Genomic DNA, 16667 nt, shown 5'->3' on the forward strand with positions numbered 1-16667 from the left:
TTTATTTACTTATTTTGAGAGATAGAGAGTGAGAGGGGCAGGGAGTGGAGGAAAGAGAGAGAGAGAATCCCAAGCAGGCTCTGCACTGTCAGCACAAGGCATGACGTGGGGGCAAGCTCACGAATACTGAGATCATGACCTGAGCCAAAATCAAGAGTCAGTTGCTCAACCACCCAGGTACCTTGAAGCCCGTATTTTTATATGAAGATATATTATTACCAACAATAACTGGACATAATATATTCAACATATTTGGGGGATTTATCACTTAGTAACAATATTATAAAATATAAGCACTTCAAAAACAAACACCTCAGTCTCAAATTATTAAGAATAAAAAACATAATAATTTAAGTTCAAAAATTATTTCTTAAAGATCTGCTTTTATAAGGTACCCTGCTAAATAAAAAGCCATATAAAGTTCAGTGTATGTTCTCAAGGAGGATGAAATCTGTATGCAAAAATGTTTATGTTGTTCTATACGGGTAAATGAATTTCAGCTACAAAACTGTATATTACATGTCCACACCAGAACTTGTACACAAGGGACACCTGAGTAGCTCAGTCAGTTAAGCGTCCAACTCTTGATTGCGGCTTAGGTCATGATTCTCATGGTTCATGAGTTTGAGCCTCGTGTGGGGCTCTGTTCTGACAGTGCAGAGCCTGCTTGGGATTCTCTCTCCTTCTCTCTCTGCCCCTCCTCTGCTTGCTGTCTTTCTTTCTCTCTCTCTCTCTCTCTTTCTCTCAAAATAAATAAATAAACATTTAAAAAAAACCCAAAAAACTTGTACATAAATGTTCACAGCAACATAATTCATAACATTCAAAGGGGTGGAAAGAAGCCAATGTGTATAAACTGATCAATCAATAAATAAAATATTGGTATCCATACAATAGACTATCATTTGTCATAAAAAGTAAATGAAGTGCTGACACATTACAACACAGACGGACCTTGAAAACATTATGCTAAGTTTAAAAGGCGAGAAACAAAAGACCAAATATCATATGATTCCATCTATGTGAAATATCCAGAACAGGCAAATCTACAGAGACATAAAGTAGGTTCGTGGCCACTGGGGAGCCTGGGAGAGAGCGGAGAGTGATTGCTAATGGATACAGAGTTTCTTTAGGAGATGACAAAAATGGTCTAGAATTTATGATGGTGGTGACTGCACAACTTTGAATATACTAGATATACTAAGTTATAGGCTTTAAATGAGTGAATTGTATGCTATGGGAATTAGATCTCAATGAAGCTGTTACCAAAAAACAAAAACAAAAAAACTTACAAGTTGAGTTTTTGTAATAAATTTCCTCCATCTTTTATTCAGCCTTCTCAGTTCTTTAGAAATAGATGATCCAACTTCATCATTACTGACTTGAATTAAGAAATTTCCCACTTCATTTAAAGTTGTATGTTCTACATTCCACTGGGATATTGTCTCAAAGGGAATCTATACAACATATAAGCAACACAACTTAATGACATAACACTTGTCTTTCCATTAGCTATAATGGATTTTTACCCAGGTGATTCTAAGCAAAAGTGAGTATGAGGTTCTTGCAGACACTCTGACCCTCCCCATAGAGGATTCCCCACCCCTGTAGCACTAGCTCTTCACCCTTAGTCACTGACTGATAGGCACCAGCTAGCTATCTGTCGTTGCTTTTGGTCCTGAACTTTTAGGAAGTATCTGATGTTTCACCTTTCTAGGTAGCCAATGAGCTTAGAGCAAAGTCTCTCATTTATCAGTTCATGGTGCCCTTACTGTGTCAGTAGTTTTTTCACAGATTCCCTAGGCCAGAAGATTCATCCAACAATTCTCATTTTCAAGTAGTCGGGTCCAAAGCACTTGGTAGTTATTTGCTGCACGTTGTCCAACAGACTGATGTTGCTGTGTCTCCCTCAAAATTTAAATTATCTTTAAAGTCCTCTGGCAGCTCAGAGCACCTCAGTGCAGAGTTCAGGAAGTGCAAGGCTTACAGTGTTATTTTTCTGAGTTATGTGAATTTTAATAAAGTATCTTTAATGGATGAAGTGAGAGAGTATTATGGTAAGCAAAATAACCCAGAGGAAGACAAAATACCATATGATTTCACTCATATGTGGAATTTAAGAAACATAACAAATGAGCAATGGGGAAAATAAGAGAGAGAGAGAGGCAAACAAGAAACAGACTGTTAACCATAGAGAAAAAACTGATGATTACCAGAGAGGAGTTGCAAGGGAGGATGGGTGAAATAGGTGATGGGGACTCAGGAGTGCCTTTGTGATCAGCACCGGATGTTGTATAAAAGTGTTGAAGCACTATATTGTACGCCTGAAACTACTATTACACTGTAGGTTAACTACTAGAATTAAAATAAGAATTTTAAAAAAGGTCATTAAACACAGAAGAATTGTTGAAAGCCAAGGATGTGAATTTCTAGTACACTATAGGTGACAGAGAGAATGGCTCACCAACCCCTCAAATATTCTTTATGCGCTCTTACACTTATCATAAATTTGACTTTCATATAAATAGCCCATTTTCAGCCAAGGAAATTTTGTTTCTATTTGGAAAATGTTTCATCTGAGACTTTTCATCAAAATTATTTTCAAGCAAATATCCATTCACAACAGAGGAAAAGAAATGAAAGAAAGAAAAACTATCCCAGAGAATATTCATAAAACAAATTATGACATGACTAGCAGATGAAAACAATAATTTATTACATTGCAATTCCTTCCACACCTCCACGTAAGTATAAGGTATTCTGCATTTTCTTCCTCTGGAAACACAGGAAGATTTTAGAGCTGAAACGTATTCACCCGAATGGAAAAATAAAACTTTTTAAAATATCAAGTTATTTTAAATGCGTATATGAGCTATCGAATATTCCAGGTCTTTTCTTCTCTTTCCAAAGAACTTAGCAATATATCTTTCAAAAGCTACCATGTATGTGTGTGCGTGTGTGTGTGTGTGTAAAACCCATAATGAGAAGAAAACTTCCATTTGGCAATTGTATTAGAAAGAAACTAAACTCTCTCCAATACCTTGAAGAATATTTCCAACAATCATACTTACTCTTCCCCAGCTTCTCATTTTTGGATTGAAAATGAGGATCTCCAAACAAAATGAAAAAAAAAAAAAAAAGAAAGTAGAGTTGAGGAGGTAACAGTAGACTGAAAATACCTCTTTAATCTGTTCCTTCTTTGTCTCCTCAAAACAAGCCTTTAGTAAGCGAAGTTTTTCCAGATAAGTAGCCCAACATGTCAAAACTTTCTGAAGAGTGGACTTGACATTATATATATTTTTTCTATACGTACAAATATTATATTCCAGTGCCATATACTGTTTACTAATATCCTGATATTCTCCATCTATAATGTTAGCAAAACAAGAAAGTAATCTTAGAAGTTTTTTATTAAGAAAATAGTTAAGAAGAATACTTGCATATTAATCACCAATGGTCAAGTAAATATGTAGTCTGATGATATTAAAAATGAATGCAAGAATTTTCCAAAGAAAACACATGTTAAACCAATTTCTAAAACATTAAGGTATAAAGAAAGTCAAAGAGATAAAATGCTATTTTTTTTGTTTTTTTATTTTTTTCTTTCTTTCTTTTTTTTTTTTTACAAATAGTTTATTGTCAAATTAGTTTCCACATAACACCCAGTGCTCATCCCCATGACTGCCCTCCTCCATGCCCGTCCCCCCTCCCCCCTACATCCATCAGTTCTCAGTTTTTGTCATAAAATGCTATTTTTTTAAATGTTTGTTTATTTTTGAAAGAGAAAGGGCACAAGCAGAGGAGGGGCAGAGAGAGAGAGGGAGACACAGAATCCGAAGCAGGCTCCAGGCTCTGAGCCGTCAGCACAGAGCCTGACGTGGAGCTCAAAACCACAACCTGTGAGATCCCGACCTGTTATGAAGTTGGAGGCACAACAACTGAGCCACCTGGGTGTCCCAATAAAATGCTATTTTAAAAAGTTTTTAAAAAATATTTATTTATTTTTGAGAGAGAGAGACAGAGAGAGACAGAAGGACAGAGAGAGAGACAGAGCACGAGCATGAGCAGGGGAGGGGCCCAGAGAGAGGGAGACACAAACCGAAGCAGGCTCCAGGCTCTGTGTGAGCTGTCAGCACAGAGCACAACATGGGTCTTGACCTCACGAACTGTGAAATCATGACTGAGCCAAAGCTGGCCACCTAACCACTGAGCCACACAGGTGCCCTAATACTATTTTTAAGTGGTCATTTCATCAGAAAGTAACCGCATAGCTTTACCTAAAGTCTTATGTATTTCTTCACATTTTTGCAAGGAAGTTTCAAGTTGAGCTAGGAACTCTTCTTCTTCAATAAATTTCTGGGGGGAAAAGAGAAAAATATATTGACAGTTTTTTACCGTTAAAAATGTGCCAAGAAATCCAGTGATGAAGCACTTAGGCACCAAAGTTTTCTTAAGGCTTTAATCCTATATATTTGGGGAGAAGAGAAGAGCAGTTCATGAAGAAAGACGACTAAGATCTGGCAGACAGAAGCAGAAGTATGAACACTACGTAGGTGTGAGACCTGACAAGGTCCATCACTGCCATGATGTGGTTCAACAACAGTTTTCTTCCTGGGGGAAAAGGCAAGTTACATATACCTTGTTCAAAAGCTCCTACTTCACGTATTTATTAAAATGGCATAATTTATGCCAGTTTCTCTTATTTCACACATTTTATTAATATTGAATACTTTTTAATTAGATATGTGAGAGCATATTGTAAATAGATACCATCCATCCCACAAAAACATCTGAGTAACTACCATCAGTCAAATTATGTGTCCTATGTGAGCAAATTCTGCAATGGAAAAATACAGAGTTAATTAAAAGCTCGTATTTATTGTGCACTTATTAAGTGCCAGTGGTATGATTACTGAAATGGAAAAATGAAAAATCAAAGTAAGGAATATATTCAAAACCTAGTCTAATTGAGAATGATGTCTCCTATTTGGGGATGTACAGTGTTTAAATCGTAACTTGTTCAATAAATTTGTCTTCGTTGTGTTGTTCAATTTTTGTATGGAAATTTACAATCTTGGATTTGTCTTTTTTGCCTCTCATTCCAAAAACAGAGAAACAGAAAGAATGATATTAACTCCTAACTGTAGAATGACATTTCTAGTCTACTTCTGTTTTAATTTACAGAAGAACATATGTATATTTAAATCATTTGCAACACTTTTCCCCCATAAATTGCAAGAGCTAACCCCCTTCTCCAAAAATAAGCCCAGACAAAATGTACTGTCTGTCTCACTCTTACATTAAAATATTCTTTAAAAAATTATTTTTTGAATGAAACCATGAATCTGAGTGAGAAATTTTATTTTTTTTTAATGTTCATTTATTTTTGAAGAAGAGAGAGAGAGACAGAGAGACAAGAGTATGAGTGGGGGAGGGGAAGAGAGAAAGGGAGACAGAATCCAAAAGAGGCTCCAGGCTCTGAGCTGTCAGCTCAGAACCCAACGTGGGGCTCGAACCCACAAGCTGTGGATTATGACCTGAGCCAAAGTTGAACACCGACTGAGCCATCCAGGCATCCCAAGTAGGAAAACCTCTTAAACAAGAAGTCCAGTAAGTGAATGCTGGTATTTTTAATAACTTGAAACTCCTTCTAATTATTATGTTAATTAGCCTGGTTAACTGAGCCTCCCCTGTTGTGGTAAATAATGCGATTTTCTTTTCTCACTCCTCCCACTGTCTGTTACTTGGGTACTTACAATTCTGTTCTCTGGGCAATTTTAAGCTGATGAAAACTATCAAGAAACCTCAACTCAAAACCTGGAAAGGTGAAGGGAATGTGTCTTAAGGAAAAATGCAAACTCAGCACCCCAACATGGAGAATAGTTGTCGAAGACACAAAATAAAACAGCTTACATGCCAGTCTTCCAGCAACAATTCCACAGATTCTTTGCTCCCATATTTGACGTCCCAAACATCCAATTTTGTCTTCACTTCATCTAGCAAACCAAGAACTGAGTACTTATAGTAATGAAATTCTAGAAGTGGAATGAATTTTTCCCCTGAAATGTTGTTGATTCTGGAAAACATTGCAGGTTTTAGAATTTAACTTAATATTATTGCCCAAATGCGAGACAATCTGTTTGGCAGTTCTAAAAATATTGGGTCTTTGGCTCTTTGTCTTAAACACATGGAACTCAGATGTATCCTCAAATCTTTTTTTCCTTTTTTAAAGTAAGAGCTACCACCCCCAACGTGGGGCTTGAACTCACAATCCTGAGATCAGGAGTCACATGTTCTACCAACTGAGCCAGCCAGGTGATCCAAAACTTTTTTTCTTAAACAGAGTAAAACAAACATTGTGGCTAAGTATAAGACAACTATTTCTGAGAGGAAAACATCTAATAGAACATTATCTGATGACTATTCCCGTATAGAAAAAAATCCTATAATAAATCTTAATCTCCAAAATATTTTACTACATTTGTAAGTTTTTGTATAACTGAATGCAACTATAATTTCAACATTTGCATATTAAAACAGCTCTCCTTATTAAGGCTAAAACCCTCTCATTATCATTGTAATAAACTGTGAATGAATAATGAGAAAAGAGAAGATGATGTAGATAATCATCAATTAAATAATCTCTATAGTATTTTAGAATTTACGAAGTACTTTCAGATACCTCCTCTTGTTTCACCCAGTACCCTTGTGAGACATAAATGGGGTGATTATCACGATCCCATATTTACAAACGAGGATACATGCTCAAAAAGACAGTAAATTGGCCAAAACTCAGATACGGAGCTCATTTTTTTACTCCACATCTAGAGCCTTCCCATCACCAGATTCTACCATCCAGTAAAAAAGAAACTGTTAGCATGATATAATGTTACTATTACAAAAAATGTGAAGGTACTGTTAATCAAGATTTAAAGAATCCGTATCAGAAATTATCTAAAAATCTACAATTATCTGGTCCCTCTAGCATCCTGTTAGTGCTCAAACATGAGTGGCATCGGCAGTTGTGAAATGGCAGTGTTACAAACCGTGCTTTCATTTCCTCCAATTTCTTAGGTGGTACCAGTGGCAAATTTTTTTCATCTCTATTTTCAAATGCCAGGAGAGTATTCGAATGACAATCAAATTTATCCATCAGATTCTGTAAAGAAATTTAGCATGACATCAACCAGACTTTTAGCCAAACACTGTAATTGGGGGTTTGTTAATCTCATTTGCTCTGGGTATGCGCTACATCTTTTTTCAAAACAATCATAAAGCCCTTACTTTTTTTTAACTAAAACTTTGCCAGTGAGTGACTTCATAAATGCTTTAAAGTGGAACATTTTACAGAGAGACAGACTGCAGTTCCTTTGGTAAAAGCATTATCAAAACCTTTTGTTTTCAGATTTATTTTCCATTCCTTTGTGAGTTCACATGCCATAAATGTCATATAACAAATTCCCTCATACCATTTTAGTGAGAATCCACTCTCTCAGATTTAAACCAGTCTCTTCTCCCCTTTTTGGTCAGGCTTTACAGTTGCATTAGAACTTACTGGACTCTATTCTTACTGTTCCCACCTTGCACTAACACAATGCCCATAAGGAAGAGAAAGTATCTTCTGGCTCCCAAACTCCCCAAGGGAATCATTCCAAACCATCCTCAAATAGGCACTATATTTCTTTCCCTTCTCTTTAGGCCAAAGTCTTCCTCAAGAAGAAGTCCCTAACAAAGCATAGATCTTTCCATGTTTCTTTTTAATTTTCCAACCTTGATTAAAGTCATTTTTTCTTGTATTAGAGCCACGGCTTCACAGTAATCCTGGGAAGCTGGCAAGTCTTCCTCTATAAGTCCCTCTACCTCCTGGAGCCAGGCTTCAATGTGATGCAGCGGTGAGGGCAAGGCATGATTCAGGTCTCTTTTCCACATGTTAATCTGAAAAACAAAAATTGGTGATTTGCTAAACATTCTTCTGAAGTTGATTTCTTTGCACACAGTTTGTTGAATTCTTCAAAGTTTCTCTGATCTATCAGTCAGGCAAGTCTTTCTCAAAGGGGCAAACTTCTGAGTTCAATATCATTTGCTTACCCGCTGAAGAGAAGATTATTTGTTTAAGAGCAATAGAAGGGGGCACAAGGTGGGCGCCTGGGTGTCTGAGTCAGTTAAGCATCTGATTCTTGATTTCCACTCAGGTCATGATCTCATAGTTCATGAGTTTGAGCCCCGCACTTGGCTGTGCACTGGCAGCACAGAGCCTGCTTGGGATTCTCTGTCTCTGTCTCTGTCTCTCTCTCTCTCTCTGTCTCTCTCTGCCCCTCCCCTCCTTTCTCAAAATAAGAAAATACACTTAAAAAAAAAAAGATATAGAAGGGGGTGCAAGGATAAAAATGAGTATTTTGATAAACCCATAATCAGTTATGAGAGGGAAATTAGAATTATTTAAAGCACCCCTTGGGGCGCCTGGGTGGCTCAGTTGGTTGATCTTCTGATTCTTGATTTTAGCTCAGGCCATGATATCTCATGGTTCATGAGTTCGAGCCTCACACAGAGGGGGCTCTGAACTGATAGCACACAGTCTGCTTGGGATTCTCTTTCTCCTTCTCTCTCTGCCCCTCACTCACTTTCTCTGTCTGTCTGTCTGTCTCTCAAAATGAATAAATGTTTTAAAAAAGCACCCCTCTAAGCAAGGGTAGACTGTTATGTTGAAGGACCATTATTTGAAATGTTGTATGGCCTTGTGTTCTCTGACTTGACAACTACACCTCATACTCAGACTAGAGATTATTTTTCTCACTAGTACTAATCATATATTCACATTACTGCAAATGACATATCTGATAAAGGGTTAGTATCCAATATCTATAAAGAACTTATTAAACTGAACATGCAAAGAACAAATAATCCAGTTTAAAAAATGGGCAGAAGACCTGAATAGACATTTTTCCAAAGAAGACATACAGATGGCTAGTAGACACATGAAAAGATGCTCAACATCACTCACCATCAGGGAAATACAAATGAAAAACACAATGAGATACCACCTCACGCCTGTCAGAATGGATAAAATTAACAACACAGGAAACAACAGATGTTGGCAAGGATGCAGAGAAAGGGGAACCCTCCTACACTGTTGGTGGGAATGCAAACTGATGAAGCTACTCTGGAAAACAGTATGGAAGTTCTCAAAAAATAAAAAATAGAACTACCCTATGATCCAGCAATTGCATTACTAGGTAGTTACCCAAAGGATACAAAGATATTGATTTGAAAGGACACATGCACCCCAATATTTATAGCTGTACTATCAACAATAGCCAAATTATGAAGAGAGACCAAATGTCCATCGATGGATGAATGGATAAAGAAAATGAGGTTGGGGCGCCTGGGTGGCTCAGTCGGTTAAGCGTCCGACTTCGGCTCAGGTCATGATCTCACAGTTTGTGGGGCCGAGCCCCACATCGGGCTCTGTGCTGACAGCTAGCTCAGAGCCTGGAACCTGTTTCAAACTCTGTCTCCCTCTCTCTCTGACCCTCCCCTGCTCATGCTGTCTCTCGCTCTCTTGCAGAAATAAATAAAACATTAAAAAAAAAAAAAAGAAAGAAAACGAAGTATATACACAACGGAATATTACTCAGCCATAGAAGAGAATGAAGCCTTGCCATTTGCAACGATGTGGATGGAGCTAGAGAATAATGTGCTAAGCGAAATAAGTCAGAGAAAGACAAATACCATATGATTTTCACTCATGTGTGGAATTTAAGAAACAAAACACATGAACATGGATGCCCAGAATTCTTAAGCAGGATGAAAATCCAGCTCCTAGGCCACCTCCTTTATTGAGGACCCCATTTAAGAATGTTGTTTTGGGGGCACCTGGGTGGCTCAGTCGGTTAAGCATCCAACTTTGGCTCAGTTCATGATCTCATGGTTCGTGGGTTCAAGCCCCACATCGGGTTCTGTGCTAACAGCTTAGAGCCTGGAGCCTGTTTCAGATTCTGTGTCCCCCTCCCTCTCTGCCCCTTTCCTGCTCACGCTCTGTCTCTCAGCAATAAATAAATGTTAATAAAAAGATATTTTTAAAAAAGGACTATTGTTTTTGATCTAAGCTCACGACTCTCTTATGGCTTTTTTGGCATTCTAATGCTAAAGACCACCACCCCCATGAAGATCATGCACAAATTAAAGTGTGTTTCAATCAAATGACTTTCTCTATTGAAAATATGAGTTTTAAATCTGTGCTTCTCTTTCCCTTAGAGTTCTGCTGAATAAATTGCCACTACTCTTTAGGTTAAATTGATTTTAAATAGAGGAAATAAAAAGCAAAATTGCATCTTTTAAAACAATAGGGTTATTTGATTCATCATTAATTGATTGCAAAACATTTACTGGGTGCCACCATATGCAGAGAAATATAAAAAAGAAATATTTAGGGGCTCCTGGGTGGCTTAGTCGGTCATGATCTCGCGGTTCGTGGGTTCGAGCCCCGCGTCGGGCTCTGTGCTGACTGCCAGCTCAGAGCCTGGAGCCTATTTCAGAGTCTGTGTCTCCCTCTCTCTCTGACCCTCCCCTGCTCACGCTGTCTCTCTCTCTCTCTCCTAGAAATAAATAAAAATATTTTTAAAAAAAGAAATATTTAAGTAAATGTCCAAATATAAAGATTTTTTTAAAGTTTATTTATTTTGAGACAGAGAGAGAAAGAGAGCATGTACCCACACGTGATCAGGGGTGGAGGAGAGAGAGATGAGAGAGAGAGAATCCCAACCTGACACCACAAAGCCTAACACAGGGCTTGATCTCACGAAATGTGAGATCATGACCTGATCCCAGATCAAGAGTTGGACACTTAACCAACTCAGCCACCCAGGTTCCTTAAAGATGTTAAATGAGAAAAAATCTAGGCTCTTTTAAGGCAGTGACATGGAACTATTCATAAGCTAGAAGCATTAAATATTATAGTTTTCACATTTTGTTTTGCGTTTTTAGGTTTATTGAAGCATAAATGGCAAAACCATAATATATTTAAAGTGTACATCATGGGGATTTGATACACCTGTACATCGCGGGAGGACTCCCACTCTCTAAATAATTAACACACCATCACTTCACATGTTTATGCCTTTTTTTTTTTCTTGGCGAAGAACATTTAAATTCAACTCTCTTAGCAAATTTCAATGATATAATACAGTGTTATGAAGTATAGCCACGATGTTTTACATTAGATCCTCAGACCTTACTCAACTTAGAGCCGGAAGTCTGCACCCTTTTACCAACTTCAGCCCCTCCTATCCTCCACCCTCTGACAACCACTTTCATACTCTCTGCTTCTGTGAGTTTGACTTCTTTTTATAACCTTCCACATATAAGGAATACCATGTAATATTGTTTTGCTTCAGCTGCTTCGCAAGTTTACCTTCTCTAACGACATATGACAAAAGACAGCTCTATAATCTCAAATCATTAAGTATATGCCATTAAGCCTCCAGTTGGAAAATAATGAAAAACAGTGTTGTCATCATTATGACTTTTTAATATGCGCTTTTATTATAACCAAATAATGTATGCATTTGCCAAAATAAAATAAAATAAGTCAGAAAATTGATAGATGACTTAAAGAGAGGCTAAGAACGATATCTCTAATTCAACTGATAGTCTTTTCACAACTAAAAGAAAGCTGAATATATTTTGAATGAAAAGGAATGTGTGCTTTCTGCTTGAGGGCTGTACTCTATTTATGTAACAGAAGAGGAAAGACAGAAGGTGATAATTACCTTTTATTACCCCTCTTTTTCCCTTACAGAGAAAACTGGCTCCACACTTTTCTTTGTTAGTTTTGGAACTTACTTTTGAATTTGGTCAAAAATTTATATCTGATCTGACCTGATCATGTCAGTTGAAAATAACATAACGTTGGGGCGCCTGAGTGGCTCAGCTGGTTAAGTGATCGACTTCGGCTCAGGTCATGATCTCACGGTTTGTGGGTTAGAGCCCCTTGTCAGGCCCTGGGCTGACAGCTCAGAGCCTGGAGCCTGCTTCAGATTCTGTGTCTCCCTCCGTCTCTCTCTCTCCCTAATGTTGCTATTTTGCATAGCTGGCTTAAAATGAAACCACTTACTGGTATGCTTTGAGGTAACTGTGTTCAAACAACTAAACCAGGAACTGTCTAGACGGTATTGACTTTTCTGCACCCGAAGACTGTACGGTTAACATATCTCATTTGTTACACTGACACAAGGAGCTGTATTATAACTGAGGAACGGATTTTCAAGCTGCTATCAATTTGTGGCACTGAACTCTTGCAAAATAGTGGGGTTTTAATGGTTTTCCCCATTATTTTGGTACTGTTTCCCAATCATCTTCAATAAAATTAGGCCAGGTCTTTGTGGTGTGGGACACTGTGAACTCTACAAACAATACCTCCTTCCTCTCCTTCTGTTCTTTGAGGCTGCGTAACTGAGAGCACCTGCCCTTCACAGGGGTCAGTTTCAAGGCTGTGCTGGGAACACAAGCGGAGGGCACCATGAGCCGTGCCACTTGATGGGAAGGTTTCGGGGCTATGCTAGTTCTTCCAAATTAGGTGCTCAGAGATGGTGGCTCTTTGAAGCGACTAGACTAGACTGTTTAGCACCCTTCCTAAATGATGTGAAACATATATGCTGAAAACGGGCTGGCACCACTGACAGCCGAGAGAACAGCGATCAACAGGGATCAGCCAACTTGTTCAGGGCCAGAGAGAAGTTTTGACTTGCAGACCATAAAAATCTCTGTTGCAACCCTGTAAATTCACCAGAAATCATTAATTATCTACTGAAAATGAGAGAAGTGTATGGTATGTAAATTATACCTCAATAAAGATGTTTAAGAAAAGAACGAAGGCCAAATAAAGACAGTTAAAAATGAAACTAAGAGAATTTGTCACCCATAAACCTGTGTTGTAAGTTGAAAAATGTGTTTTAGGCTGAAGAGAAAGAAGTTCAGATGGAAACTCAAATCTCTCTAGAATCAAATCTCTCTAGAAAAGAATGAAGAACATTGAAATGGTAAATATCTAGATAATTATAAGAGACATTTTTTACTCTAAATTTCTTTAAAATGTAAGACTGTTTTTAGCAAAAATTTATAACATGGTCTTGGGGACTTTAAAACATTTGTCTGTGGCATGAATATATTTATATGTAAAGCAACTATAGCATAAAGAATGACAAATAAATGAATCAAATTAATTGCAAGATTTCTACGTAAGAAGTTGTATGATAACTTAGAAGTTATGTAAGTAGACTGCAAAAAAAGTTTATATATTTATTTTGAGAGAGAGAGAGAGAGAGAGTTTGTATGAGCAGGGAGGGGCTGAGAGAGAGAAAATCCCAAGCAGGGTCTGCACTGTCAGTGCAGAGCCCGACACAGGGCTCCAACCCACGAACTATGAAATCATGACCTGAGCTGAAATCAGGAGTTAGATACCTCACTGACAGGAGCCCCAGATTGTAAAAAATTTTAAATGTATATTGTTGTCTCACCAAAAATCTGACAGAAAGCAATAGAGCCAAAAAGCCAATAGACTGGGGCACCAGGGTGGCTCAGTCGGTTGAGCATAGAATTTCGGCTCAGGTTGTAGTCTGGCAGTTTATGAGTTCAAGCCCCACATCAGACTCACTGCTGTCAGTGCAGGGCCCATTCTGGGTCCTCTGTCCCCCTCTCTCTGCCTCTACCCTGTTTCTCTTTCTCTAAATAAATAAACATTTAAAACTTAATTTAATTAATTAATTATTTTTAAAAAGCCAATATATAAAATGAAATTCTAAAAATATCAACATAATTTGGGTGCCTGGGTGGCTCAGTCGGTTGACCATCTGACTTCCGCTCAGGTCATGAACTCACAGTTCATGAGTTCCAGCCCCACACCGGGCTCTGTGCTGACAGCTCAGGACCTGGATCCCGCTTTGATTTTTGTGTCTCCCTCTCTCTCTGCTTCTTCCCTGCTCGCATTCTGTCCCTCTCTCTCTCAAAAACAACAACAACAAAAAATTTTTTAAAGACATAGATAATCTGACACTATCAACCACCTTAGCTTACCTGATATCTATAGAATGCCCTATCAAGTAACTACAGAATACATGTTCATTTTAAGTGCAAATGGTATTACACCCACATGCTCTATGTCTTCGGTCATAACACAAATCTTAATAAACTGAAAACAACTGAAATCATACAGATATATTCATATACATGCATCTTCACACATTCTCTCTAGGCTTATCCCTCACCCTTTGCAAGAATCTATTGATAGTGACACATGACACTGGTCCACGGAAAAGATGAGGCTGGTCAGTCAGAATACGGATAATCTACTTTGGCAAATCAATCATTGACAGCAAATATAAAAACTCTGAACAAGCAGTTTTTCTAAGCAGAATGCTACAAATTCCTATTTAAATATTGACTACTACCCAGATGAGACTATGGAGAAAATAAAAGAATACTCTCCCAAGTTTCTGATGAAGCATCTGCTCCTTTTACAGAATTCCTCATGAGAGTCTAAAGTAATCATCCAACAAACAAAGCTGCCCCATGAATCAAACAACACAGTAACCTGGCAGTTGAGGCCATCCCAGGCTTCTCTCAGCTGCAACTGATTTTCATTCAGCTCATCCAAGGTCCTTTCCACTGGCAGGATGTCCAAAAAGGGCTTTTTTCCTTCATTGAAGGACTCCAAAAAGGACAGCAGGCTCTACAATCAGAAGAATATTTTAAAGGCATAAATTTTAAATCGGTTAATGATATGTAATCCGCCATTTTAAGGTCTATAGCTATAGGTTAGATTTAAATTTTTACTTAGAGAAAAGGTACAATTCCCTGAATTCAGGATCCTCTCACTGATCTGGTATCTTCCTTCAGTGCACCCTGATCACTTGAGTGCCGTCATGGTAACACAGGTCACGGCTTGTGTCTCTTGTCAGTACTGTTGGATTTCTAATGGAATGAAGTGGCAAGGTCACCCACATCTAGAGGACAAATCATGACGCCACACGGAAAATGGAAGTTTCTCTGTCCACCCCAGATATGTGTTCACAACAAAATAAGAATGAGTGGAAATGAGAACTATCTAGTAGCAGTCATCGCGTACAAATGTCTCTACAGTTAACGGTGCTTGAACCAGTGCTTCTCAAGTCACTTTTTACAGATTTGAGAATATATTTTGTCCCTCAAAAATTTTATAAATTCAGCTTTTCTTGGTTCGTATTAGTGTGAAATATTGGTGTTTAAGAGTCATCAATTCTAGGGGCGCCTGGGTGGCTTAGTCGGTTAAGCGTCCAACTTTCACTTAGGTCATGATCTTGCGGTCTGTGGGTTCGAGCCCCGCGTCGGGCTCTGTGCTGACTGCCAGCTCAGAGCCTGGAGCCTGTTTCAGTCTGTGACTCCCTCTCTCTCTGACCCTCCCCTGCTCACGCTGTCTCTCTCTCTCTCCTAGAAATAAATAAAACATTTAAAAAAAGTCATCAATTCTATAAATTTTATTTCAAACCTCATTCATACTAATTGGCAGCATTTTATTTTATTTATTTCAGCAGTATTATTTAAATGAAGTTTTATGAGTTGGGGTGCTCAGCCGGTTCAGTAAGTAGAGCAGGTGACTCTTGATTTTGGGGTCATGAGTTCAAGACCCATCGTGGACATTAAAAAAATAAAAAAATAAATAGAATTTTGGAAAAGATTAAGTTTTACGAGTCAACCAAGGGATAATTCATCATAATTCTTTCTGCTCACTAATAACTTCCTAAAGCTGTTTATTTAAGGAAGCTGAATCTGTGCTGCATTACTAAATCAAAGATGGATGTGAGAGTAATGCACGTTCAGTGGATGCTGGACATCTTGTCAATAAAAAACGCATCAGGCCAGAACAAAGATGGAGGAAGCACAGAAGCCTAGGTAGTTCTGATGGAAAGGAAGATGAGGACATCCCATCCTTTTCTTCCCTGATGCCTCTATACCAAAAAGGATGTTGTTGCCAGCAAGTAGCACAATCCACTGAATGTTAGTGTTGGAAAGGCTGGATTCATCCAACCCCCGCACTGAGCCTGGAGGCGCTATGTGCGGAGTAGGCACCTGACAGTACTCCTGCTTTATTCCCGATGGAGACCTGACAGGGAGCAGAGCTGCACAGGCAGTGGGTTCTAAGAAACGGGGCCGAACAATCCTCATCTCGGCTCGTCAGGCTCTTTCAAGACGGTACAAGACTTGCCCAGGAGAAGCATCAGGAAATAAAGAGAGCTGGGTCTCCAAAGCTAGACTCGATTCGAATCCGCCTCTCCCGGTCAGTAGCTGTGTCACCTCAGGCACTGTGGAATAACAGCACCACGCTCAGCAAGATGCTCTCATGTGTAAAATGCCTGCAGCAAGGTGCCTGGTACACAGCAGACACTCAAATGTGGTGGCAATCATAGTTGTCATTTTTCCTCAGAAGACGCCGTGGTTGAGGCCCTATACCTTGGGGTTGGCCTCATGTCTGATTTCCTGACCTTTTTTTTCATTCCATATTCGTCTTGAAAAGTATGTTCTGCTCCAGGCTGGGGACTGGAAAACGTCTACTGTAAGAAGCAAGATGATAAATGTCCGAGCCTGAGGGCCATATGGTTTCTGTAGCCACTGTGTGACTCTGGCGTTGCAGTGCA

At 38.6% G+C, this 16667-nt stretch overlaps 1 protein-coding gene across 1 annotated transcript in view; it reads right to left on the bottom strand.

Annotated features, from left to right (window-relative positions):
* SYNE2 (spectrin repeat containing nuclear envelope protein 2) overlaps positions 1 to 16667 on the bottom strand; it is a 336140-nt gene that overhangs the window by 218301 nt on the left and 101172 nt on the right. The window contains exons 11-17 of the mRNA XM_077767198.1: positions 14588 to 14725; positions 7771 to 7935; positions 7047 to 7159; positions 5914 to 6076; positions 4278 to 4356; positions 3180 to 3367; positions 1293 to 1457 (exon numbers count right to left, since the gene is read on the bottom strand). Coding sequence (XP_077623324.1) covers positions 1293 to 1457; positions 3180 to 3367; positions 4278 to 4356; positions 5914 to 6076; positions 7047 to 7159; positions 7771 to 7935; positions 14588 to 14725 — 1011 coding nt within the window. The remainder of the gene's footprint in view (positions 1 to 1292; positions 1458 to 3179; positions 3368 to 4277; positions 4357 to 5913; positions 6077 to 7046; positions 7160 to 7770; positions 7936 to 14587; positions 14726 to 16667) is intronic.

Source organism: Crocuta crocuta, unplaced genomic scaffold (genome assembly GCF_008692635.1).
Source record: "Crocuta crocuta isolate KB4526 unplaced genomic scaffold, BGI_CrCroc_1.0 scaffold55, whole genome shotgun sequence".
NCBI classification, from domain to species: Eukaryota; Metazoa; Chordata; class Mammalia; order Carnivora; family Hyaenidae; genus Crocuta; species Crocuta crocuta.